A 27,534-nucleotide genomic window follows, 5' to 3' on the forward strand; every position below is an offset into this window, starting at 1 on the left:
AAATTACACAAAATTCGGGTATGTATGCCAATGGTAAAAAAAATTAGGTTGTGAGAAAAGCTAAGGGATCGTGTTACTTCACAACGGCCTATCAACTTGAAACTTTTTAGGGGTCATCAGACATTTGCCTGATGGCCCAAAATTGATTATTATGCTGCTCTATTGTTCGGTTACATACTGTCAATTCGGAAAGAATTCAGACCCCTTGACCGTTTCCACATTTGTTTACGTTACAGTCTTATTCTAAAATTGATTAAATTATTTTATTTTTCTCATCAATCTACACACAATACCCCATAATGACAAAGCGTAAAAACAGTTTTTTAGCCATTTTTGCACATTTATAAAAACTAAAACTAAAATTCCTTACTTACATAAATATTCAGACTGCTATGAGACTCGAAATTGAGCTCAGGTGCATCTTGTTTCCATTGATCATCATTGAGATGTTTCTACAACTTGACTGGAGTCCACCTGTGGTAAATTTGATTGATTTGACATGATTTGGAAAGGCACACACCTGTCTATATAAGGTCCCACTGTTGACAGTGCATGTCAGAGCAAAACCAAGCCATGAGGTCGAAGGAATTGTCTGTAGAGCTCCGAGACAGGATTGTGTCGAGGCACATATCTGGGGAAGGGTACCAACAAATGTCTGCAGCATTGAAGGTCCCCAAGAACACAGTTGCCTCCATAATTCTTAAATGGAATAAGTTTGGAACCACCAAGACTTTTCCTAGAGCTGGCCGCTCGGCCAAACTGAGCAATCCGGGAACTGAGCAATCGATGGTCACTCTGACAGAACTCCAGAGTTCCTCTGTAGACATGGGAGAACCTTCCAGAAGTCCAACCATCGCTGCAGCACTCCACCAATCAGGCCTTTATGGTAGAGTGGCCAAACAGAATCCACTCCTCAGTAAAGACACATGACAGCCCTCTTGGAGTTTGCCAAAAGGCACCTAAAGACTCTCAGAACATGAGAAACAAGATTCTTTGGTCTGATGAAACCAAGATGGAACTCTTTGGCCTGAATGCCAAGTGTCATGTCTGGAGGAAATGAATGTCTCTGAATGTCCTTGAGTGACCCAGCCAGAGCCCGGACTTGAACCCGATCGAACATCTCTGGAGAGACCTGAAAATAGCTTGCCAGTGACGCTCCCATCCAACCTGACAGAACATGAGAGGATCTGCAGAGAAAAATGTGAGAAACTCCCCAAATATAGCTGTGTCAAGCTTGTAGCGTCAGACCCAGGAAGACTCGAGGCTGTAATCGCTGCCAAATGTGCTTCATCAAAGTACTGAGTAAAGGGTCTGAATACTTTTGTAAATGAGATATTTCCGGTTTAAAAAAATTATGTTTTTGCTTTGTCATTATGGGATATTGTGTGTAGATTGATGAGGGGGAAAAAATGATTTAATCAATTTTAGTAACAAAATGTGGAAAAAGTCAAGGGGTCTGAATACTTTCCGAATGCACTGTATTTTAGTCTGAGACTGCCATCATTGGAGTTGTTTGTGGTAAAGTCAAAATGAGGGTTGGTGTACAAAACAAAGTCATCAGCAAATTGATTTTCTCTAATCAATCAGAGTATCAAAGCCAATGACACATTTTCAAAATGCAGTTGTACCCACGTGTGTCATGGTTCTGTCCTAATGCACTGGTTTCTGGGACCAATTCCATTCTAGAAATCATCAGGTAGGTACTCAGATCTAGACTCATTGCAGAGAAGAAACTGACGTCCGTGAGCGTGGCGTAGTGTTTTGCCGGAACAAGGAGTTTGGGTGGCCAGGCAACAAACACATTACCATGATAAACCATGTTAAGTTTGGCACTGATATCTTAAAAAATAAGGAAACTATTAACAATGAACTTTTTTGACTATGTAACACAAAAGCTTAAAATAATAAGTCAAAATCTTCTTCTCATGGACTAAAAGTCAGATTCACTCCAAATGTGGTCTTAGGACTCATCACAATAGTCCCTAAAGAGTTTGAGAAAATAACATTGATGCACTCAAAGATGGCCACACTGTACCAGAATATATATATTAGCACATACACTAATATGCTAAAATATGTTAAAAAGATCAAAACAAATCTTCTCCTCATGAACCATACGTCAAATTCCCTCCAGATGTTGTATTTAGACTCGTGATTGCACATAAAGGAAGGTAGTTTCTGCATGATAGGGTGCCTGCTTTGTTATTCAACTTGCTTTGTTATCTTGCGTCCTTTCTGTTATCCTGGGAACCCTGTTCATTGCTCCTGGCAGCTATATTTTAATATGTTATGTAATAAACCTACATTAATGGTAATATAGTTAAAGTCCAATTATTATAGAAACAGTGCATTTCTGAGCCTCTGGTGACACTGTAGCTCACCAACAAAAACAGAGTTATATCCTAGAAAATTGAGACAGTAAATAATACATATATGGCCAGGCAACACAATATGTCTAATTTTGTTCTCTCTCTCCCTCCTTCTTTCTCATATATTCCATGGAAGCAGTAATGGCTGGGAGTCCAGTGGTGACCTTCCCAGCTCTGGGCTAGTGCCCTACAGAGCGCTAGGGGTCAGAACACACACACACACACCCACTCTACCCTCACTTCCAACCCTCCACTCCTCATCTGTGGTGTCTGACTAGTTAGAAGCCCTGTAGGACAATGGCAACTCACAGAAACTCTAGTTTCCTCATCAACCTCTCCCACCACCCACGATGGACACAAGATCCCTCAATGAGGGAGAGAAGGAGACAAAGAAGGACAGAGGATACAGACACAATGAACAGTACAACCCCCACATCTAAATCTGCAGTGCTACGCTCCAGAAGCTGGTGGGGCAACTGGCTTATGTTGCCCCTGCTGATGGCCACCTATCTACCGTGTGAGGCCTGGGGCGCCACTTTCACTGTGGCCGTAGTTGGGCCCTGGACATGTGACCCTATGTACTCCAAAGCCCTCCCTGACCTGGCTGCCCGCCTGGCCACCGCCCGCCTCAACAAGGACCCCTACACTAAGAAAGGCTACTGGTACGACTATACTCTGGTCAATGAGGACTGTAAAACATCCCGCGCTCTGGCCCGCTTCACCTCTCTGGAAGGCTATGGCTCAGCTTTTCTCGGCCCTACTAACCCAGGCTACTGCTCATCGGCCGCCCTGTTTGCGAAAAACTGGAATAAGCCCCTTCTTTCCTGGGGCTGCCTGAAACCCAACATGGAGGATGGACAGTATCCCACCTTTCATCGGCCCCTGCCTCTGTCCTCCCGGGTTCTGTTTTCTATGCTGCGGTACTTCCGCTGGGCCCATGTAGTCATCGTGACGTCAGAGGATGACCTGTGGGAGGCTACAGGACACGAGCTGGCGGCCTCTCTGAGGGCCTTGGGCCTGCCGGTCAGCACTGTGGTCACCATGGAGCCTGACAAAGATGGGCCCACAAAAGCCTTGAAAAGGATACGGGAGTTAGACCGTGTCAGAGGTGTGTATGCACATTTGTGTTTGTTTGTTTCTTTATGTGTGTGTGTATTTGTTTAAGTGTGTGTGTGTGTGTGTTTGTGCATGCGTGCATTCTTGTGTGTGTGGTAAAAGGTGAGAGGAAAGATAGACAACATCACTGACTAACTGTCATCTATTCCCTTGTATGACACTGCCACACTGCAATGACTAATAATTGTCTACTATTTCCTTCTGTCCCCTATCTCTGACTTCACTAACTTTTTACTCTCCTCCTCCTCCTCCTCCTCCTCCTCCTCCTCCTCCTCCTCCTCTTCTCCACCTCCTCATCTTCTCCACCTCCTCCCCTCCAACTCCCCCTCCTCTGCCTCTGCCTCTGCAGTGGTCATCATGTGTATGCACTCAGCTTTGATCGGTGGTGTGGCCCAGTATCAGCTCCTAACCTCTGCCTTGAATATACGCATGATAGAACGTGGCTACGTTTTTATCCCCTATGACACCCTCACATACTCACTGCCCAAGGGCACAAACTTTAATGCCCTGACCAATGACAGCTTGTTGAGAAAAGCCTACGACGCAGTTTTCACAATCACCATGGATTCTGGCGAGAATACTTTCTATCAGCGCTTCAAAGATGCTCAGGAGAAATTTGAGATCCGCACCAGCACTCCACCAGATCAGGTGAGACATCCCAGAACACAGCTCCTGGGATATTCATCTAGTCATCATTAGTCACACATGCCATGGACATGCAGTACTGTAGCAAGCACCTTTGGATGAACAACAGTCCTCTTGAGTTTTAGTTCTTCACAAACAGGTTACCTATAGGTCTTTGGACCTCTCCAGCCTTAAAACCAAATACATATGAATGTTGTTGGAATGTTTTATTATTGATGATAATGACCAATGGTTTGTCAGTGCTGTACCACTGTCTTAGTAATGGTATGTTCCTCTATTTCTGTACTCCTTGCCTAACGTCATCAAAACCCTTAGTGCCAATCTAAAGAGTCTACAGACAGAGTCTTCAATAACAGTCGGTCAGATAAATAATTTATACATTGTCACCACTCTTCTCCCCTGACGTAGGTGTCTCCATTTTTCGGCACCATCTACAACATGATATATTACATGGCCTATTCAGTGGAGAAGAGTCGGATGGCAGCGGGGCGCTGGGTGGATGGGGAAACCATGCTCCAGAGCGATGGAGGGGTCAAATTTGAGGGCTTCAACCAGCACATCTCATCCGACAAAGATGGGTTGGGGATGCTGGCTCGCTACGTGGTCCTGGACTCAGACGGGGGAGACAAACTCTACATGACACACACTCTGGAGGGCCCCCACACCCTTGGCAAATTTGGGGCGGTCAAGTACAATGGGCGCTCCATCCACTTTGCAGGCAGTAGCCCCAGCACAGACTCCCGTTGCTGGTTCAGTCCATACATCACCTGTGGTGGGGGTAGGTGGTCTAGCGTTGGGGTCAGTGATGTACCAGTAGCCTATGGTAAAATGAGGTCTGTGTTCCCTCAAACTATTTCTCTTCATAACTCTTTCTCTATCCCCCTCTCTGCCTTTAGGAATGGATGCAGGTACTATTCTCTTTCTGTTTGTCCTGTTCTGTGGGTTGGTTGGAGGTGGAGCTGCCTTCTATATGAAGTAAGTTAGGCTTAAACACAGAGAGGAGTGTGCCAATCAGTGGCCAATTTTGTCTTCTGCATTGAACAAACTTTTGATTGTAAATGAGGTTACTGATGTTTTGGGGTCTTCACTTTGTGTCTGACCAGGAGAGGTGGCCAGATTGGAATCAGCTTTGGAGGATCAGGGGAAGGAGAAGGGTCCTTAAAAGTAGTCTTGAATCTGAATGACCTGATTTTCATCAATACCCAGACCAGCATAAGGGTCAGCTTGATGCCTATCATACCATAAAGGATTATAGCCTAAATACTGTATTTGTATGTGTGTGTGAGTTTTTCTGTTTAAAGTCCCTTATCTTTGATGGACTGTCTATTCTGAAGCCATTGTAACCTCTCTCTCTCTCTCTCTCTCTCTCTCTCTCTCTCTCTCTCTCTCTCTCTCTCTCTCTCTCTCTCTCTCTCTCTCTCTCTCTCTCTCTCTCTCTCTCTCTCTCTCTCTCTCTCTCTCTCTCTCTCTCTCTCTCTCTCTCTCTCTCTCTCTCTCTCTCTCTCTCTCTTCTCCTCTCCTCTCCTCTCCTCTCCTCTCTCTGAGTAGAAGCTGAATGAGGACAGTATGATGAAGAGTCAGCTGGACGTGAATACGCCTCGCCACTCAGTGTCAGGACGCAGCTACTTTGCCTCCACCCCTGACAGCTCCAACGTCGCCGTCTTCGAGGTGGGTCACATGTTAATGTGGTGAATCTACTTAAAACTACTTTCAAACAGAGACAGCAATCCAATATTCCAATGTGTGATGCGCTGCATGTAAGAAATAACACCCAATAGTGCTACTCTTGCCTGTCTTGGTGACAAACAGTTATGAACAAATACATCTCTGTTTAGTGTCCCTGTCCCTAGCTTTTTGGGTTTTCCAGATAAACATTTGCTAATACCTTTGTATTATATGTTCACTAGGGTGACTGGGTGTGGTTGAAGAGATGTCCCAATGGAAACACTGTGTCTAGTGTCAGTAATAGCACAAAAAATATTTTCACCAAGGTGAGTGAGTGACTGACTGAGTGAGTTAGTCAAAACAGCAAGACATTGAAGCGCTGTCTGAACGCTGCACTGTTCCTCTGTCATAAACCTACTTCTCCTCTCTATCCTCTCCCCCTCTCTCAGCTCAGGGACATGCGGCATGAGAATCTCAACCTGTTCCTTGGCCTGTTCCTTGACTCAGGGATATTTGGTATTGTGACAGAGCACTGTACCAGGGGCAGCTTGGAGGACCTTCTCAACAACGAGGAAATGCGTCTCGACTGGATGTTCAAGTCCTCCCTGTTGATGGATCTGGTCAGGGTGAGGAGACATAGACATTTCTGACCATATCTCTCTCCTCGTTGTTTACACTGTCCTCAATCTTTTCTGACCCTCCCTCCCAGGGAATGAAGTACCTGCACAACCGGGATGTCATCCACGGGCGCCTGAAGTCCCGAAACTGTGTGGTGGACGGACGCTTTGTGCTGAAGGTGACTGAGTACGGCTTCAACGAGATCTTATCCACCCAGAGCATCAACTTTGACAAAGGCAGGCCTGAGGGTAAGTCCATGGAGACAATGAGTACTCAACATCAGAGACAGCAAATCATCCTCATCATTTACCAAGTAATTACAAGAACAAAAGACACTTGTTCGTTTATCCCCCTAGTCAGGTTGTGTGTGAAAAACATTTAATCTAAACCACCACTCTTGTGCCCTAACTCCCTGTTCCACCTAACAGATCACTTAATCCAACCCTCCACTCTTGTCCCCTAACTCCCTGGTCCACCTAACAGATCACTTAATCCAACCCTCCACTCTTATGCCCTAACTCCCTGGTCCACCTAACAGATCACTTAATCCAACCCTCCACTCTTGTCCCCTAACTCCATGGTCCACCAAACAGATCACTTAATCCAACCCTCCACTCTTGTTCCCTAACTCCCTGGTCCACCTAACAGATCACTTAATCCAACCCTCCACTCTTGTCCCCTAACTCCATGGTCCATCTAACAGATCACTTAATCGAACCCTCCGCTCTTGTCCCCTAACTCCCTGGTCCACCAAACAGATCACTTAATCCAACCCTCCACTCTTGTTCCCTAACTCCCTGGTCCACCTAACAGATCACTTAATCCAACCCTCCACTCTTGTCCCCTAACTCCATGGTCCATCTAACAGATCACTTAATCCAACCCTCCACTCTTGTCCCCTAACTCCCTGGTCCACCTAACAGATCACTTAATCCAACCCTCCACTCTTGTCCCCTAACTCCATGGTCCACCTAACAGATCACTTAATCCAACCCTCCACTCTTGTCCCCTAACTCCATGGTCCACCTAACAGATCACTTAATCCAACCCTCCACTCTTGTCCCCTAACTCCATGGTCCACCTAACAGATCACTTAATCCAACCCTCCACTCTTGTCCCCTAACTCCATGGTCCACCTAACAGATCACTTAATCCAACCCTCCACTCTTGTCCCCTAACTCCCTGGTCCACCTAACAGATCACTTAATCCAACACTCCACTCTTGTCCCCTAACTCCATGGTCCACCTAACAGATCACTTAATCCAACCCTCCACTCTTGTTCCCTAACTCCATGGTCCACCTAACAGATCACTTAATCCAACCCTCCACTCTTGTCCCCTAACTCCATGGTCCACCTAACAGATCACTTAATCCAACCCTCCACTCTTGTCCCCTAACTCCCTGGTCCACCTAACAGATCACTTAATCCAACCCTCCACTCTTGTCCCCTAACTCCCTGGTCCACCTAACAGATCACTTAATCCAACCCTCCACTCTTGTCCCCTAACTCCATGGTCCACCTAACAGATCACTTAATCCAACCCTCCACTCTTGTCCCCTAACTCCATGGTCCACCTAACAGATCAGCTGTGGGTGGCTCCAGAGCTGCTAAGGAACTCCAAGCTGATGAAGAGAGGAACGTTCCATGGGGACGTCTACAGCTTCGCCATCATTATGCAGGAGGTCATCGCCCGCTGTGCTCCCTTCTGCATGCTGGACATGCCTCCCAAGGGTTAGACCTCCTATCAAACAGTACCACCATACATGGGGCTAGTTGTGTCAGATGTAAAACAAAAACAGCAGGAATGGACTCCATGCCAATGTGAACAGTACGATTATTGGAGAGTATAGGTGTGTGTGTGTGTGTGTGTGTGTGTGTGTGTTTGACAGAGATCCTCAGTAAGTTGAAATCTCCCCCACCACTGTGTCGGCCCACTGTGTCAGCGGATGAAGCTCCACTAGAGGTGATCCAGGTCATGAAACAGGCCTGGAGTGAGGAGCCAGACAAGAGACCCACCTTCGAGGAGATATTCAAACAGGTAGCCTACTTTACTGTACACAAACATACACAAAGCTACATACAGTACCTTCGGAAAGAATTCAGACCCCTTGACTTTTTCCACATTTAGTTTTGTTACAGCCTTATTCTAAAATGGATTAAATAAAACGTTTTCCTCAGCAATCTACACACAATACCCCATAATGACAAAGTGAAAACAGGTTGTTCTAATTTTTTGCAAATTTGTTCAATATAAAAAACAGAAATACCTTATTTACATAAGTATTCAGACCCGTTGCTATGAGACTCAAAGTTGAGCTCAGGTGCATCTGTTTCCAATGATCATCATTGAGATGTTTCTACAACTTGATTGGAGTCCACCTGTGGTAAATTTGATTGATTGGACATGATTTGGAAAGGCACACACATGTCTATATAAGGTCGCACAGTTGACAGTGCAAAACCAAGCCATGAGGTCGAAGGAATTGTCTGTAGAGCTCTGAGACAGGATTGGGAAGGGTACGAAAAAAGTCTGCAGCATTGAAGGTCCCCAAGAACACAGTGGGCTCCAACATTCTTAAATGTAAGAAGTTTGGAACCACCAAGACTCTTCCTAGTGCTGGCCGCCCAGCCAAACTGAGCAATCCGGGGAGAAGGGCATTTGTCAGCGAGGTGACCAAGAACCCAAGGGTCACTCTGACAGAGTTCTAGACTTCCTCTGTGGAGATGGGAGAACCTTCCAGAAGGATAACCAATCAGGCCTTTATGGTAGAGTGGCCAAATGGAACCACTCCTCAGTAAAAGGCACATGACAGTCCGCTTGGAGTTTGCCAAAAGGCACCTAAAGACTCTCAGACCATGAGAAACCAGATTCTCTGGTCTGATGAAACCAAGATTGAATTCTTTGGCCTGAATGCCAAGTGTCACGTCTGGAGGAAACTTGGCACAATCCCTACGGTGAAGCATGGTGGTGGCAGCATCAGCCTGTGGGGATGTTTTTCAACAGCAGGGACTGGGAGACTAGTCAGGATCAAGGGAAAGATGAACGGAGCAAAGTACAGAGAGATCCTTGATGAAAACCTGCTCCAGAGTGCTCAGGACCTAAGACTGAGGCGAAGGTTCACATTTGAATAGGACAACTACCCCAAGCACACAGCCAAGACAACGCAGGAATGACTTTGGGACAAGTCTCTGAATGTCCTTGAGTGGCCCAGTCAGAGCCCGGACTTGAACCCGATCAAACATTTCTGGAGAGACCTGAAAATAGATGCGCAGCAACGCTCCCATCCAACCTGACAGAGCTTGAGAGGATCTGCAGAGAAGAATGGGAGAAACTCCCCAAATACAGGTGTGCCAAGCTTGTAACGTCATACCCAAGAAGAATCGATGCTGTAATCGCTGCCAAAAGTATTTCAACAAAGTACTGAGTAAAGGGTCTGAATACTTATGTAAATACGATATTTCAGTTTATTTTTTATACATTTGATGAAATTTCTAAAAACCAGTTTTTTGCTTTGTCATTATGGGGTATTGTGTGTAGATTGATGAGGGGGGGAAACAATTTAATACATTGTAGAATAATGCTGTAATGTAACAAAATGTGAAAAAGATCAAGGTGTCTGGATACTTTCTGAAAGGCACTCTATATACATACACATACATACCTTCTTATGGCTGCAATCCCGCTACCGGGATCGATATGACAACAGCCAGTGAAAGTGCAGGGCGCCAAATTCAAACAACAGAAATCTCATAATTAAAATTCCTCAAACATACATGTGTCTTACATCATTTTAAAGGCAATCTTGTTGTTAATCCCACTAAAGTGTCCGATTTCAAATATATTTTTCAGCGAAAGCACTACAAACGATTATGTTAGGTCACCACCAAACCACAATAAGCACAGCCATTTTTCCAGCGAAATATAGCAGTCAGAAAAAGCAGAAATAGAGATAAAATTAATCACTAACCTTTGATTATCTTCATCAGATGACACTCATAGGACTTCATGTTACACAATACATGCATGTTTTGTTTGATAAAGTTCATATTTATATAAAAAAATCTGAGTTTACATTGGCGCGTTACATTCACTAGTTCCAAAAACATCAAGTGATTTTGCATAGCCACATCGTTTCAACAGAAATACTCATCATAAATGTAGATGATAATACAAGTTATACACATGGAATTATAGATATACCTCTCCTTAATGCAACCGCTGTGTCAGATTTCAAAAAAACTTTACGGAAAAAGCAAATCATGCAATAATCTGAGACGAAGCTCAGAACAATAGCCAAATTAGCCACCATGTTGGGGTCAACAGAAACCAGAAAATACATGATAAATGTTTCCTTACCTTTGATGAACTTCATCAGAATGCAGTCCTAGGATTCCCAGGTCCACAATAAATGCTTGATTTGTTCGATAATGTTCGTTATTTATGTCCAATTAGCTACTTTGGTTCGCGCGTTTGGTAAACAATTCCACTATAACGTGACGAAATGTCCAAAAGTTCCGTAACAGTCAGTAGAAACATGTCAAACGATGTACTGAATCAATCTTTAGAATGTTGTTAACATACATCTTGAATAACGTTCCAACCGGAGAATTAGATTGACTTCAGTTGAGCGATGGAACGGAGATGCCTATCACGTGAACGCGCATGGTCAAAGCATGGTCAGCTCGTGGCAGTGGTGACTAATTCCTGTCTCCTTCGGCCCCCCTTCACATTAGAGTCATCAGACAAAGTTCTATTGACTGTTGACATCTAGTGGAAGCCGTAGGAAGTGAAAACTCATCAATATCTCGCTGTAATTTCAATGAGAGCTTGGTTGAAAATCTAGCACCCTCAGAAAAAACAGGAAGTGGAACTTCTCAGGTTTTTGCCTGCCATATGAGTTCTGTTATACTCACAGACATAATTCAAACCGTTTTAGAAACTTCAGAGTTTTCTATCCAATACTAATAACAATGTGCAAATATTAGCAACTATGACTGAGGAGCAGGCCGTTTCCTCTGGGCACCTCTGTGCACCTTTCATCCAAGCTACTCAATACTGCCCCTGCAGCCATAAGAAGATACAGTACATTGTTATGGAATAGGTCAGGTAGTTTAGACAGCACACTCCAGCTCACTACCACTTCCAGACTCCATTCCCCCAGGGGGCAGCAGCAACCTTGTCCAAGTGCTGAACCTGGTGTATATGCACATCAGGTGCCATCACTTAAGGTGATCGTCAGTCAGAGTGCCAGCTTGGAGTCGTGAGGCTGCTGGTTGGTTTGGTGGAGATAATGCCTTTAGTTTGGTTTTGATTCTTTACTTTGGGCATGCCGTTTGTAGTTTTCCTTTTTGTATATATTTATTTTTGTGACCAAGTGGTCAAGAGGGACAGAACTGGTCCTGGACCAAGATAAGGTTGCTGTCTCCCTGGGAACATGTACACCTAGATTCATACACAGATTTTTCACATAGATGCACATCTTAAATTAGGTTACAGACCAGTTAACTAGGCCTTAGACCCCTACACTTAGAGAGGGCAACAATATTACTATGCTAGTTAATCGGTTTCGTAACAACATTTTGTAGAAGAATGGTGTAATATGCGATTGTTAAGGACACCATGCTGCTTGCTTAGCAAGTACCACTTCCTCCCGATTCGGACCATACCTGGCGCGAACTCGGGACCTCTTCCTTACTAGCACACGTGACTGTCCTCACTTAGCCGATTGCTCCACCTCAAAATCTAGCTCATGAGGCGACCCAAGCCGGACACATAAGGCTGAGGAGTAAGTTTCAAACATCCCCATGTGCTACACTATGATACATGTCTAATTCATTAGGTTATTAATTGACAATATTACCTGTGAAGGTTGGAGCACCACCTACTCTTTTGTAGTTGGTAGGAAACTATAAATAGCTACAATTATACAGGGTAGGTCCTTGCCTGCTGCCCTGTGCCAGACCTTAAAAATACATGTTTTCCAGGACGTTCAAAAGGCATCTTTTCTCGATGTTGAAAAATACATATTTTCCGGACATTGAAATCAGGTTCATTTTCAGTTCTGAATGAAAGTTGAAAATATGTAATTTATAGACGTCTATATTGTACCAAATCAAGGCTGGTCCAGACCGGACAAAATCTGAACAAAAAATGTATGTCCGTGGACGTTGAAATCAAGTCCTGTCTGGACCGCACCAAATCTGAACCAAACATAGACATCCTATGATTGGTTCAGATTTTGTATGGACCAGACCAAAAACCAATGTCCATGAATGTGGAAATCAAGGCTGGTCCAGACTGTACCAAAAAAAGATGTCCAAAAGGCATGGTGTCGGACCATGCTTACTGAGGTGTAGCCTAGTGTTGCCTGAAATATCATTTTATGAATGTCCATCTATGTGGTAAGCCTACTGTTTGTAAAACACAAAAAATGACAAAAAAAGACATACAAAAGACGTTGGCTCGTGCTTACTGGGGTGTAGCCTACCATGTCAACCGCAATGAAATTTGATGAATGCCCATCAATGTGATAGGCCCACCATTTGTAAAACAGGCCGTTGCATTGGCATTATTAGTCCTGATTCCTGTGAATAATCAGTTTGGCTATTTAAGCTCTGAATATCAGCTACCCAACTTCATCAGGATCGTGTCGCTATTTGCAATGTGTTTATATGGCAGGAAATGCAGAAGCATTTTCTTTTTCGTTATGATCAGCTTGTCAAAAAAGTACGGAAAACAACTTTAAACCACTGATCATGACAATGGGGTGAAACTCCTGTACAACAGTTGTGATTGTCCATTCCATATTGTCCATTTTACTTTGACCTGTTCTGTTTTTCTGATATGTTGTTTAACATGACAGCACATTTTTTTATCGATTGGGTGCCATTTTGGTTAGGTTATTTGAAAAAAGTATCCGTGTCATTATATTGTCATCATATTACACTGGCATACATTTTATCTCCAGCCTGTAGGCTACAGAAAAGGCCACATACTCTTTCTACCATATCTGCTACATGATTTATGTTAGATAGTTTTTTTTGATGGAACGTTGGTGGAGCGCCTTAGCGCTGCGTCTCTCCAACAGCACCCTGCCCCGACCTTTGACCAAATGGGCACTGTTTATCACAAAACTCATATGCCACTGGTTGTAGAGAATATGTCATTGTTTTTGTGCAGAATTATGTGAGGTTTTATGTGTTGTTGGAAGTGCGTTTTGGTCCGTTTAGCTCAGAAAATGTCCCCCTCGTCAATCTGTCGCCATAGGCGGCCACCTAATCCTGCCTAATGAGTGTGCCGATCTTGCAATTATAACTAACTACAATTATTATAATTCTGAAAGCAATTGAGTTATTGAATGACAAGACAAATGAATCTCTCAGAGGCAGCGAATACTTTATAAACAAATAAGATTTATTTTAAGCGCATCAAGATAAAGCAATTCATTTTACAGAATTAATGATTAATGAAGGATTTGGATCAAAATTGTACAATAGGGTTACAGATTCAAATTCAACAGGGAAAGGGGAATTAGATAGCCCAAAAGGGTCAGGCAAGCAGTTGTTCTAATAACTCTAAAATGAAACAGCAAGGAATTTCTAGGAGAAAGATAGTAATAATATAGAGGTACACACAGATTTACACGCTCAAACCAATCAGGGATTTTAGGGATGAGAAGACAACATTGAATGCATTATATTAAACTCTGTAGTGGCTCTGGGTCAAAGTCCGAATGAGTCCGAATGGGTTTCTACCCTGTGTTTTGTTTACGTGTTTGTTTGGTCTTCGTCTCCATGCCTTTACACGGCACGCTGTAATTTGGGAAATAAAAACCCTTATTACGCATTCCTGCGCCTGTCTCCCGATCCTTCACACCAGCGAGACAAATAAGGCACCTCGGGGTTTGTGATATATGGCCAATATACCACGGCTAAGGGCTGTATCTAGGCACTCTGCGTTGTGTCGTACTTTAGAACAGCCCTTAGCCATGGTATATTGGCCATATACTACACCCTCTCGTGCCTTATTGCTTAAATATCCCTGTTCAATAGTCCAAGATTGATATCAGCTGTTAGTCCACTGAGATTGAGGCGAGAACAATGGACAAAAGGTGCGTTCCAGTTATCTATTTTCACTACATCTAGTGAATGGCGCCGGAGCAGAAGGCAGACATTTTACGTGCCCCCAACCGATTGTCACGGCCGTTGTAAGGAGGAGACCAAGGTGCAGCGTGGTATGCGTACATTCTTCTTTATTTAGGAATGAACACTGAACAAACGAACAAAATAACAAAACGAACCGTGAAGCTAATATGAGTAGTGCAGACAGGCAACTAAACATGGAACAAGAACCCACAAACACCAAAGGGAAAATGGCTACCTAAATATCATCCCCAATCAGAGACAACGATAAACAGCTGCCTCAGATTGGGAACCATATAAGGCCACCATAGACATACAAATCACCTAGACCTACATAAACCCTAGACATACAAAAAACCCTAGACAATACAAAAACTAACGTACCCACCCTAGTCACACCCTGACCTAACCAAAATATAAAGAAAACAGATATATCTCAGGTCAGGGCGTGACACCGATTGAGTTTTTTGTTTGTTTATCTGAGTTGTTTGTAACTTATTTTTGTACATAATGTTGCTGCTACCGTCTCTTATGACCGAAAATAACTTCTAGACATCAGGACTGCGATTACTCACCACGGACTTGCAGAATCCTTTTTCTTCTTTCACAACTCTGACGAGCCCGAGGCGGAAGATATATACGGCTCCCTCGGGAACAGGCCCCAACCCCAGTGATCTGCGTGAAGAGGAGGCTGAGAAAGAGAGGCCGGAGGGCGGGCTGCCTTCTGAGGAGTAGGAGGAGATCGAATAAACCCCCACTCCCCTCAATTCTGCTCGCAAACATACAATCTTTGAACAATAAAATGGACGAGTTATTGGGAAGATTAAACTACCAATGGGACAATAAAAACTGTAACATCTTATGCTTCACGGAGTCGTGGCTGAACGACGACAATATCAACATACAGCTGGCTGGTTATACGATGTACCGGCAGGATAGAACAGCGGCGTCTGGTAAGACAAGGAGCGACGGTCTATGTATTTTTGTAAACAACAACTGGTGCACGATATCTAAGGAAGTCTCAAGCCATTGCTCGCTTGAGGAAGAGTTTCTCATGATAAGCTGCAGACCACATTACCTTCCGAGAGAGTTTTCCTCTATATTCTTTGTAGCTGTTTACATACCACCACAGTCAGACGCTGGCACTAAGAAAGCATTGAATGAGCTGTATTCCGCCATAAGCAAACAAGAAAACGCTCACCCAGAGGCGGTGCTCCTAGTAGCGGGGGACTTTAATGCAGGCAAACCTAAATCAGTTTGACCTCATTTCTATCAACATGTTAAATCTGCAACCAGAGGGAAAAGAACTCTGGACCACCTATACTCCACACACAGAGATGCATACAAAGCTCTCCCTTGCCCTCCATTTGGCAAATCTGACCATAATTCTATCCTCCTGACTCCTGCTTACAAGCAAAAATTAAAGCAGGTAGCACCAGTGACTAGACCAATAAAAAAAGTGGTCAGATGAAGCAGATGCTAAACTACAGGACTGTTTTGCTAGCACAGACTGGAATATGTTCTGGGATTCCTCCAATGGCATTCTGGGACACCACATCTGTCGTTGTCTTCATCAATAAGTGCTTCGATAACGTCGTCCCCACAGTGACCGTACGTACATACCCCAACCAGAAACCATGGATTACAGGCAGCATCCGCACTGAGCTAAAGGCTAGAGCTGCCGCTTTCAAGGAGCGGGACTCTAACCTGGAAGCTTATAAGAAATCCCGCTATGCCCTCCGATGAACCTTCAAACAGGCAAAGCGTCAATACAGGACTAAGATCGAATTGTACTACACGGCTCTGACACTTGTCGGATGTGGCAGGGCCTGCAAACCATTACAGACTACAAAGGGAAACACAGCCGAGAGCTGCCCAGTGACACAAACCTACCGGATGAGCAAAACTACTTCTATGCTCGCTTCGAGGCAAATAATACTGAAACATGCATGAGAGCACCAGCTGTACCGGAAGACTGTGTGATCACGCTCTCAGCAGCTGATATGAGTAAGACCTTTAGACAGGTCAACATTCACAAGGCCGCAGGGCCAGACGGATTACCAGGACGTGTACTGCGACCATGCGCTGACCAACTAGCAAGTGTCTTCACTGACATTTTCAACCTCTCCCTGTCCGAGTCTGTAATACCAACATGTTTTAAGCAGACCACCATAGTACCTGTGCCCAAGAACACTAAGGTAACCTGCCTAAATGACTACTGACCCATAGCACTTACGTCTGTAGCGATGAAGTGCTTTGAAAGGCTGGTCATGTCTCACATCAACACCATCATCCTAGAAACCCTAGACCCACTCCAATTTGCATTCCGCCCCAACAGATCCACAGATGATGCAGTCTCTATTGCACTCCACACTGCCCTTTCCCACCTGGACAAAAAAAAATAGGAACACCTATGTGAGAATGCTATTCATTGACTACAGCTCAGCGTTCAACACCGTAGTGCCCTCAAAGCTCATCAATAAGATAAGGACCCTGGGACTAAACACCTCCCTCTGCAACTGGATCCTGGACTTCCTGACGGGCCGCCCCCAGGTGGTAAGGGTAGGTAACAACACATCTGCCACGCTGATCCTCAACACAGGGGCCCCTCAGGTGTGTGTGCTCAGCCCCCTCCTGTACTCCCTGTTCACGCATGACTGCACGGCCAGGCATGACTCCAACACCATCATAAAATTTTCCGATGACACAACAGTGGTAGGCCTGATCACCAACAACAACGAGACAGCCTGTAGGGAGGAGGTCAGAGACCTGGCCGTGTGGTGCAAGGACAACAACCCCTCCCTCAACGTGATCAAGACAAAGGAGATTATTGTGGACTACAGGAAAAGGAGGACCGAGCACGCCCCCATTCTCATCGACAGGGCTGCAGTGGAGCAGGTTGAGAGCTTCAAGTTCCTTGGTGTCCACATCACCAACAAACTAACATGGTCCAAGCACACCATGATAGTCGTGAAGCGGGCAAGACAAAACCTATTCCCCCTCAGGAGACTGAAAAGATTTGGCATGGGTCCTCAGATACTCAACAGGTTCTACAGCTGCACCATCGAGAGCATCCTGACTGGTTGCATCACTGCATGGTATGGCAACTGCTCGTCCTCCGACCGCAAGGCACTACAAAGGGTAGTGCGAACGGCCCAGTGCATCACTGGGGCCAAGCTTCCTGCCATCCAGGACCTCTATACCAGGCGGTGTCAGAGGAAGGCCCTGAAAATTGTCAAAGACTCCAGCCACCCTAGTCATAGACTGTTCTCTCTGCTACCACACAGCAAGTGGTACCGGAGCACCAAGTCTAGGTCCAAGAGGCATCTAAACAGCTTCTACCCCCAAGTCATAAGACTCCTGAACATCTATTCAAATGGCTACCCAGACTATTCACATTGCCCACCCCACCTCCCCTCTCCACACCACTGCCACTCTCTGTTGTCATCTATGCATAGTCACTTTAATTAATTCTACCGACATGTACATTCTACCTCAACTAACCGGTGCCCCCGCACATTGACTCTGTACCGGCACCCCCCTGTATATATTGTTATTTTTTACTGCTCCTCTTTAATTTGTCCCATTCCCCCTGACAGAGCTGTTGTAACTGAATAAGGTTTGTCGGCCTCCTTGCACGCACACGCTTTTTCAGTTCTGCCCACAAATGTTCTATAGGATTGAGGTCAGGGCTTTGTAATGGCCACTCCAATACCTTGACTTTGTTGTTTAATTAACTTGTTACTTGTATCTCTTATTCTTATCCGTATTTTTTTAAACTGCACTGTCGGTTAGGGGCTCGTAAGTAAGCATTTCACTGTAAGGTCTACACCTGTTGTATTCGGCGCATTTGACTAATACAATTTGATTTGATTTGAAACAGAAGTTGGGCAGCAATAGAGCTCGCCAGCTTGTAGTCCTAAAAAACAGAAATAAGTTACCTCTGGTTCATTCAGCCATTCCTATGAGGGAAATTAATGCGGAAATAATGGGGTTTTGGAATAAACGCCGAAAATAAGGTCTGAGGTTAACAGGCTTAGGAGATCTTATATGTTTTGTTCTATGAGATAATATCAGTCAGTTAACATGACCATAATGAATTCTGAAGCCTTTATGTGCTCATTTTGATTACATAAATGCTTAAAAATTCACAAAATTATCTCATAGAACAAAATGTATAAGACCCTATTTTCGGTGTTTATTCCCCCCAAAACTACAAAAAAACATACATTTTGTATTTATTTTTATTTAACTAGGCAAGTCAGTTAAGAACAAATTCTTATTTACAATGACAGCCTAGGAACAGTAGGTTAACTGCCTTGTTCAGGGGCAGAACAACAGATTTTTACCTTGTCAGCTCAGGAATTTGATCTAGCAGCCTTTCGGTTACTGGCCCAACGCTCTAACCACTAGGCTACCTGCCGCCCCAATTTCCCAATAACCTTTGGCCAAAGAGCCATTGTGGAGTTAGTGCCTACAAAAATACATTATTACTAGTGCTCTTCATGCGCTGTTTTCGTGAAATGCTAATGTAGTCCAGTCCAGTTGAGTTGCCCCACCGAGATTTAAATGCTAAAATCGCCACTGGTTTATTGAGATGCATGAATACACCACACCAACAGCTTGATTTTATGGCTGTTTTAACATGAATTTCCTGCATTTCTATGTAGTAATGATTTAGGTTCACTTTGGTCAATTGATTTGATAGCATGTTTAATCTATGTAAATAAATGATGAATTGATAGTTCAACTCTCTGGGTTTTTTGTCTTTAAAAGGGTAGATTGTAACCATATGTTCAAGCTAATCAAAGTGTATTTATAATACAGCGTGTAAAAGCTACACAATACAATGAAATGCCTACTCACAATAAACAGTGCAATTATATGAAACTATATGTATTTGTATTTACATTAGTCTATAGCCTACTGCAAATTATTGTTTGTTCCTGAACTGGCCAAATGCGCAGAGATATCCTTCAGCACCACAAGTTGGTTCAACTTGTTCAAATCAAATCATATTTTATTTGTCACATGTGCTGAATACAACAGGTATAGTAGACCTTACAGTGAAATGCTTACTTACAAGCCCTTAACCAACAATGCAGTTCAAGAAACAGACATTTTTACTAAATAAACTAAAGTAAAAATTAAAATCAAAAGAAACACAATAAAATAACAATAATGAGCCTATATACAGGGGGTACCGGTACCAAGTCAATGTGCTGGGGTACAGGTTAGTCAAGGTAATTTGTACACAGGAGTAAAGTGACTATGCATTGATAACAAACAGGAGGGGGGTCAATGTAAATCGTCTGGGTGGCCATTTTATTAATTGTTCAGCAGTCTTATGGCTTGGGGGTAGAAGCTGTTGAGGATCCTTTTCAACCTGGATTTGGCGCTCCAGTAACGCTTGCCGTGCGGTAGCAGAGAGAACAGTCTATGACTTGGGTGACTGGAGTCTTTGAATTTTTTTGGGGCTTTCCTCTGACACTGCCTAGTATATAGGTCCTGGATGGCAGGAAGCTTGGTCCAGTGATGTACTGGGTTGTGCGCACTTTCCTCTGTAGCGCCTTATGATCGGATGCTGAGCAGTTGCCATACCAGGCGGTGATGCAACCGGTCAGGATGATCTCTATGGTGCAGCTGTAGAACTTCTTGAGGAGCGGACCCATGCCAAATCTTTTAAGTCTCCTGAGGCGTTGTCGTGCCCACTTCACGACTGTCTTTGTGTGTCTGGACCATGATAGTTTGTTGGTGATGTGGACACCAAGGAACTTCAAACTCTCGATCCACTCCACTACAGCCCCGTCGATGTGAATGGGGGCGTGTTCAGCCCTCCTTTTCCTGTAGTCCACGATCAGCTCCTTTGTCTTGCTCACGTCGAGGGAGAGGTTGTTGTCCTGACCTCCTCCTTATAGGCTGTGTCATCGTTGTCGGTGATCAGGCTGTGTTGTCAGCAAACTCAATGATGGTGTTGGAGTCATGCTTGGCCATGCAGTCGTGGGTGAACAGGGAGTACAGGAGGGGCCTAAGCAGGCACCCCTGAGGGGCCCCCGTATTGAGGATCAGCGTGGCAGATGTGTTGCTGCCTAGCTTTACCACCTGGGGGCGGCTCGTCAGGAAGTCCAGGATCCAGTTGCAGAGGGAGGTGTTTAGACCCAGGGTCCTTAGCTTAGTGATTAGCTTTGAGGGTACTATGGTGTTGAACGCTGAGCTGTAGTCAATGAACAGCTTTCTCACATAGGTGTTCCTATTTATTTTTTTACCCCTTTCTCGTGATTTCCAATTGGTAGTTAGTCTTGTCCCATCGGTGGAACTCCCGTACGGACTCGGGAGAGGGGAAGGTTGAGAGCCATGCGTCGTACGAAACACGACCATGCCAAGCCGCACTGCTTCTCGACACACTGCTTGCTTAACCCGGAAGCCAGCCGCACCGATGTGTCAGAGGAAACATCATACAACTCGTGACCGTGTCAGCGTGCACTGCGTCCGGCCCGCCACGGGGGTCGCTAGAGCGTGATGGGACAAGGACATCCGGCCGCCAAACCATCCCCTAACCCAGTCGACTCTGGGCCAATTGTGCTCCCCCTCATGGGTTTCCCGGTCGCGGCCGGCTGCTACACAGCCCAGGATTGAACGTGGATCTGTTGTGACGCCTCAAGCACTGCGATGCATTAGACCGCTGCGCCACTCAGGAGGCCCTATAAAAGGTGTTCCTTTTGTCCAGGTGGGTAAGGGCAGTGTGGAGTGTGATTGAGATTGCGTCATCTGTGAATCTGTTGGAGTGGTATGCGAATTGGAGTGGGTCTAGGGTTTCCAGGATGATGGTGTTGATGTGAGACATGACCAGCCTTTCAATCAAAGCACATCATGGCTGCCGACGTGAGTGCTATGGGGCGGAAATCATTTAGGCAGGTTACCTTTGCTTTCATGGGCACAGGGACTATGGTGGTCTGCTTGAAACATGTAGGTATTACAGATTCAGTCAGGGAGAGGTTGAAAATGTCAGTGAAAACACTTGCCAGTTGGTCCGTGCATGCAGAGCATACCACTAGGCAGGATACAGTTGAAGTCTGAAGTTTACATACACTTAGGTTGGAGTCATTAAAACTTGTTTTTCAACCACTCCACAAATTTCTTATGAACAAACTATAGTTTTGGCAAGTCGGTTAGGACATCTACAACAAAGTCAAGGTATTGGAGTGGCCATTACAAAGCCCTGACCTCAATCCTATAGAACATTTGTGGGCAGAACTGAAAAAGCGTGTGCGTGCAAGGAGGCCGACAAACCTTATTCAGTTACAACAGCTCTGTCAGGGGGAATGGGACAAAATTCACCCAACTTATTGTGGGAAGCTTGTGGAAGGCTACCCGAAAAGTTTGACCCAAGTTAAACTATTTAAAGGCAATGCTACTAAATACTAATTGAGTGTATGTAAACTTCTGACCCACTGGGAATGTGATAAAATAAATAAAAGCTGAAATAAATCATTCTCTCTACTATTATTCTGACATTTCACATTCTTAAAATAAAGTGGTGATCCTAACTGACCTAAGACAGGGAATTTTTACTAGGATTAAATGTCAGGAATTGTGAAAACCTGAGTTTAAATATATTTGGCTAAGGTGTATGTAAACTTCAGACTGTATATGCTTTGATTGAAACAAAATACAAGAAAGGCTAATAGTTTGTCAACATCATCTGCTCTAATTGGCTCATGAAACAGTAATTCATGAAGATGTAAATGCATATTCCCATGAAGCTGATGAATATCAATCAAATGGTTGGCATGGAGATGCAGTTTGGACTTTTAGGTAGCCTATGCCTAACTTGGTGTTTGAGGGTATTAGAAATGTAACATTTTCTTGAGACAATACGTGGGCATAGGCAGACATTGCAATTGGAGGATTCATATCATGCATATTCTATAATGATAGGTTATTCAATTGGCTACATCTGTCAGTAAAAACTTTGATTGAGGAAATTACATTTTTATCGCTCCGTCACCTAAAAAAATACCACTACACCACTTTATACTATATTTCCTCACTATGAGGTTGGAATAATACTGTGAAATTCTGAGAATGTAGATAATGCACTTTTAGTGCAAGATCTGTTTCAAAAGACCACCTGTAATTTCAGCCTGTTTTGTAGGGTTGGAGTTTTGGCCTGCCAGGTTACATCAACATCAAACAGTTCCAACCCTCTCTGTCAGTAACAGTTTCCTCTTCCCACTCAGAACATTCCCAGACAGTACTAGCAATATTCTTGCTTGCTCTTTGCTAAGAAGCTATTTTTGTTTATTTTTGACCATTCTTATTGAAAACAACCGCAGTAAAGGTACTTAATTGGTACCCAGAAATTCTTTGATATTTAGATAAAAATGGCTGCATTGGACCTTTAATCCTGAATGTGGTGGGGAAGGGGAGAGAGTGATTAGGTCCTGTCTTTCATCTCTGCTGTTGGTGGGCAGTTGCAGACAGGTAGATGTCTACTCGGTGAGCTCTGCTGGTTCCAGGCACCTCGGATCGGCCTGGTATTCAGTCAGCCAGATGTACAGAGGGGTTGAATTGACCCTACAATTTTTTCATAGACATGCATGAGCACACATCTGAACACAATGAACTCAGTCTCAAGCTAACAAGAACTCAAAACAACATGCTTTTTGTTAACTATATTACAGTAATATGTAACATACTTCACCTCCTCACTGCATGCTGTATGTTTCTCTTTTATACTTTAGTTCAAGAGCATAACCAAGGGGAAGAAGACCAACATCATAGACTCAATGCTGCGTATGTTGGAGCAGTACTCTACTAACCTTGAGGACCTGATTAGGGAGAGGACAGAGGAGCTGGAGGTGGAGAGGAAAAAGACTGATCAGCTGCTGGCCCAGATGTTGCCCAGGTCAGTCCCCCACCCCCACTCCTCCCACTTCACATTATATTTCACTTCATATTTGCAACATCATAAATAACAAAAGTCTCTGTATTGAGAATATTGAATTGTATTACTGTGCAAGGCAAAAAACAATTTGTTTATTGGCCGCTGGTCATTTATTCTCCTAACCTCTATCCACATCCCTCTATCAACTCCCTTGTCTTATCTTACACCATAGGTCTGTGTGCCTGGCCCTGAAGACGGGCAAGCCTGTGAAACCAGAGCACTTCTCTGAGGTCACTCTGTACTTCAGTGACATTGTGGGCTTCACTACCATCTCTGCACTCAGCGAGCCCATTGAAGTGGTAGATTTACTCAATGATCTCTACACACTCTTTGATGCCATCATCGGGCAGCATGATGTCTACAAGGTGAGAATCCTGTCCTGCTGCAAAATAGTTGTGTCCTATTAGTGATGCAATGGAAGCTTGTTCTACTTTCAATACAAATCCTGGAAGTAAATGGCTGCATTCCTTAGTGTGCATGAGTTTATGTCACCTCCTCCTTCCTTTGTAATTTTGACAAATTTCCCAATTGGGACAGTAAAGATATTGATTGTGTGGCCTTCAGGTGGAGACCATCGGAGATGCCTACATGGTAGCCTCTGGAGTTCCAAACCGGAACGGTAGACGCCACGCAGCTGAGATGTCCAACATGTCCCTGGACATCCTCTACTGTATTGGAACCTTCAAGATGAGGCACATGCCTGATGTCAAGGTCAAGATTCGTATCGGCCTTCACTCTGGTGCGTGGCCCATCTAATATTCTTTGTCATATTTTTATCCTCTGCCTCAGCGTTCATAATGTAGACTAATTGACTGGCCTTTTCTCTTGAAAACCACAATTCTTCATTCATTTTTTTAGCTAAACGATAGCCCAGCCACTTGGTTTGCAATTAAGCTGGGGGATAATATAATAATAACAACATATTCCATTTAGTGGATGCTTTTATCCAAAGCGACTTACACTCATGCGTGCATACATGGGGCTGGAGAAATGTTACTGTCAAATTCATAGATGGATCTATAGATGCATTGACTGGCAGTCCATGAGATCAACTGCTATACATTGCAGTTCATGCATATGCAACAAAGTCAATAGATGAATAGTACAATTCAATACATAAGCAAACCATACTTTTGATATGTTATATTTAATGAAATTTGAGAATGAGTATTGGAATTCTATAGAACATGGCATTAACGTCAGAGTATTGGAGCAAAAGTGTATTTTTACCTGATCCTCGTCTGGAACATATTCCTGGAATGGTGCAATGTCATCCACTAAGCCCTGTTATCCTATTAGTCTCCACTGCCTAATGCTTTCTTCTCGTTACTCTACCCTACCAATTAATATAGAAGGTTTTGCATGTTTCAAGTAACACAGAAGTGACTACTTTTAGGTATGGTAAAGGACAGCTCAGAAAAAAATATAATTGACATACAACAACAATATTCTAACATCTCTGCTAAATATTGAAAGGATATTCTGCAATTAAACTAAATTTCCCATTTTTTCTCCAGAAACTTTTGTGAGATATTGGAGGCTTTTTGAATAAGTCATGAATCACAAGTCATAAATCAGGAAATATGCTACTTCTGATCTTATCAGCATGTCTGTGTGTTTCTGTGTTCACCAGGCCCTGTGGTGGCAGGAGTGGTGGGTCTGACGATGCCTCGGTACTGTCTGTTCGGAGACACTGTCAACACGGCTTCTCGAATGGAGTCAACAGGGTTGCGTGAGTACCTCACACTCGTTGTTTGCCCATCACGCCGTGTGAGGTCACTAAGGATAGGGACAGGTGTATTGCCGTTTGTGTGCATGCAACAAGAGGCTAAGGAGGGTTACGATGAGAAGTCCTGACTAATCCTTTAAGACTATCAGTAGAATTAGTGGGCAAATTTAGGGTTTAATAAAAATATCCTCCATGTACGGGCTTGCCTCAGATATCCTTTCACCACCAATTCTGCTGGTACAGCAATGGTAAACTTCATAATGTGTTGAGATTTGTATGTGTTATGAGTTAATGTAACAATTATAAAAACCATTGGCGTGATGATATGAATAAACAACCTCATAATCTTTTAAATTTTCAAAACAATATATGCTTATTTAACTGCTGATTGCTAGGAACACATAGAGTATTTCATAGAGTATAAACTGTATGTACTAGTCAGTGACATGAGAGTACAGGAAATCTCACATCTACTCCCACCAAGTGGCCATACATATGAATTGCTGCACAAAAAAACTGCTGTTGTGAGAATTGTCAATGGGCTCACAATAAATGATATTTTGTTACTCTATACTAAATACATTTATGATCAACCAATGAATGAAAATCTAAATATATGTAGGATATGTGAGTACTGTATGATGTCACAAGTGTTGATACTCTATAGACATGAATAACTAATGGTAATTGTTTACATTGAAAAAACTGTCAGAATATATGAAGACTAATGCAGCCTTTGTGGTTGCTGTTGTTGTTTGATATCCCAGCTTACAGAATCCATGTCAACCAGAGCACAGTCGATATCCTACATGAACTGAAAATGGGCTACAAAATAGACACCAGGGGCATGACAGAGCTGAAGGTAGACGCACGCGCACACACGCACGCCCGCCCGCCCGCCCGCCCCGCCCCGCCCGCCCACCCACCCACCCACCCACCCACCCACACACACACACACACACACCCACACACACACACACACACACACACACACACACACACACACACACACACAAATAATGAATTCACTTAACTTACCACAGAAAAATCTAATTTTTATTTGTCACATGCTTTGTAAACAACAGGTGTAGACTAACAGTGAAATGTTTACTTACGGGCCCTTCATTCTGTTATTCTCTACTTCTCTTTCAGGGGAAGGGAGTTGAAAATACATTCTGGTTGGTTGGGAGAGCTGGGTTCGACAGGATTCTCCCAAGACCGCCTGACCTTACTCCAGGGTAAGATTTAACAAGCCGTCCTGCTCTATTTATGTTGTACTTTGTTTCTCCTAACTATACTCTTATTGACTCTCAGTCCTGCCAGCTGCTTGTCCCAGGCCCTTTGTCAGTAGTACTCATGAAACCCGTTCACATCAAAGTTGATTTTCATCTAGGTCATCGTGGATATAGAAGATAAGATGTCCGAAAATAATTGTAAAAAATCTGATAATGTGCTGACCCATTGACCATTTGTCAGATTGTGTGGCTGGAACTAAACGTTTTATAAATCATACTTTCTATGTGCTGCTGACCTGACCCTTGTGTCATAGTTCAGTTCACATGTTGACCCAAATGTAAAATTCTTCATCTACTACCTGTCTGTTGAACTTAATTAATCCTTACCTCCCACTGCTGCTACATGTGTGATGAACGCTCTCCCTGGCATCCAGAAAACATCGCTGTAATGTTTTAACACATTACCCTGGTGATTGCCTCATTTAGACCTGTCCAGCTTAACTTTTTATATCTGTGTTAAGAGTTCAAACTCAATTGTAATGAACATTCTGAGACCCGGTTGTCAACAGCGGTCGATGAAAACAGTTGTCAGTGTGTTCAGGGCTTTTGTTGCTTTATATGCTGGGATTGATATGTTTAATACCTATTCCAAGAGAGTCTGAGTGCTCAATGCACTGCCAATCAAACAAGCCATTAAGCCTTCTGTCTTTGACTTTCCTCAGGGCAAGTAACCATGGCATCAGTTTGGAGGAGATTCCTCCAGATAGAAAACAGAAATTCCTTGACCGGCAGGCGAGGAATAAGTAGCCGGTAAGGTACGCCTGGTTTAGCCATCATATTCTAGATTTACAATGACTTTATTTCCAAAATGATTTGTAATGTAAGTGAGGTCACTGATGTCACTGCTTTTATGATATCCCTTTATGATATCCCAATTCAGGTACATATGTACGCTATCCCTGATGCAGTGAAAATAATTACAAAAATGTAATAAAGAAGTAAGCTTTATGCGACAAACCCATTACACCTTTTAATTTGTCTCAATTCAGGTACATACCAATGAGTG

The 27,534-nt window shown here is 43.7% G+C and overlaps 1 protein-coding gene across 1 annotated transcript; it reads left to right on the top strand.

Moving 5' to 3' along the window:
* Nucleotides 1–2,618: 2,618 nt before the first annotated feature.
* Nucleotides 2,619–27,294, top strand: LOC139536674 (retinal guanylyl cyclase 2-like). Its single transcript, XM_071337294.1, has 18 exons — nt 2,619–3,477; nt 3,835–4,133; nt 4,539–4,908; nt 5,027–5,105; nt 5,234–5,348; nt 5,679–5,798; nt 6,038–6,121; nt 6,245–6,421; nt 6,505–6,661; nt 7,997–8,146; nt 8,305–8,453; nt 23,302–23,465; nt 23,677–23,869; nt 24,069–24,243; nt 25,138–25,236; nt 26,001–26,095; nt 26,386–26,471; nt 27,191–27,294. The coding sequence occupies exons 1-18, from the start codon at nt 2,667–2,669 to the stop codon at nt 27,273–27,275; spliced, it is 3,408 nt and encodes a 1,135-aa protein (XP_071193395.1). The 5' UTR covers nt 2,619–2,666; the 3' UTR covers nt 27,276–27,294.
* Nucleotides 27,295–27,534: the final 240 nt, after the last annotated feature.

The sequence above is a fragment of the Salvelinus alpinus genome, chromosome 13 (assembly GCF_045679555.1).
Source record: "Salvelinus alpinus chromosome 13, SLU_Salpinus.1, whole genome shotgun sequence".
NCBI lineage: Eukaryota > Metazoa > Chordata > Actinopteri > Salmoniformes > Salmonidae > Salvelinus > Salvelinus alpinus.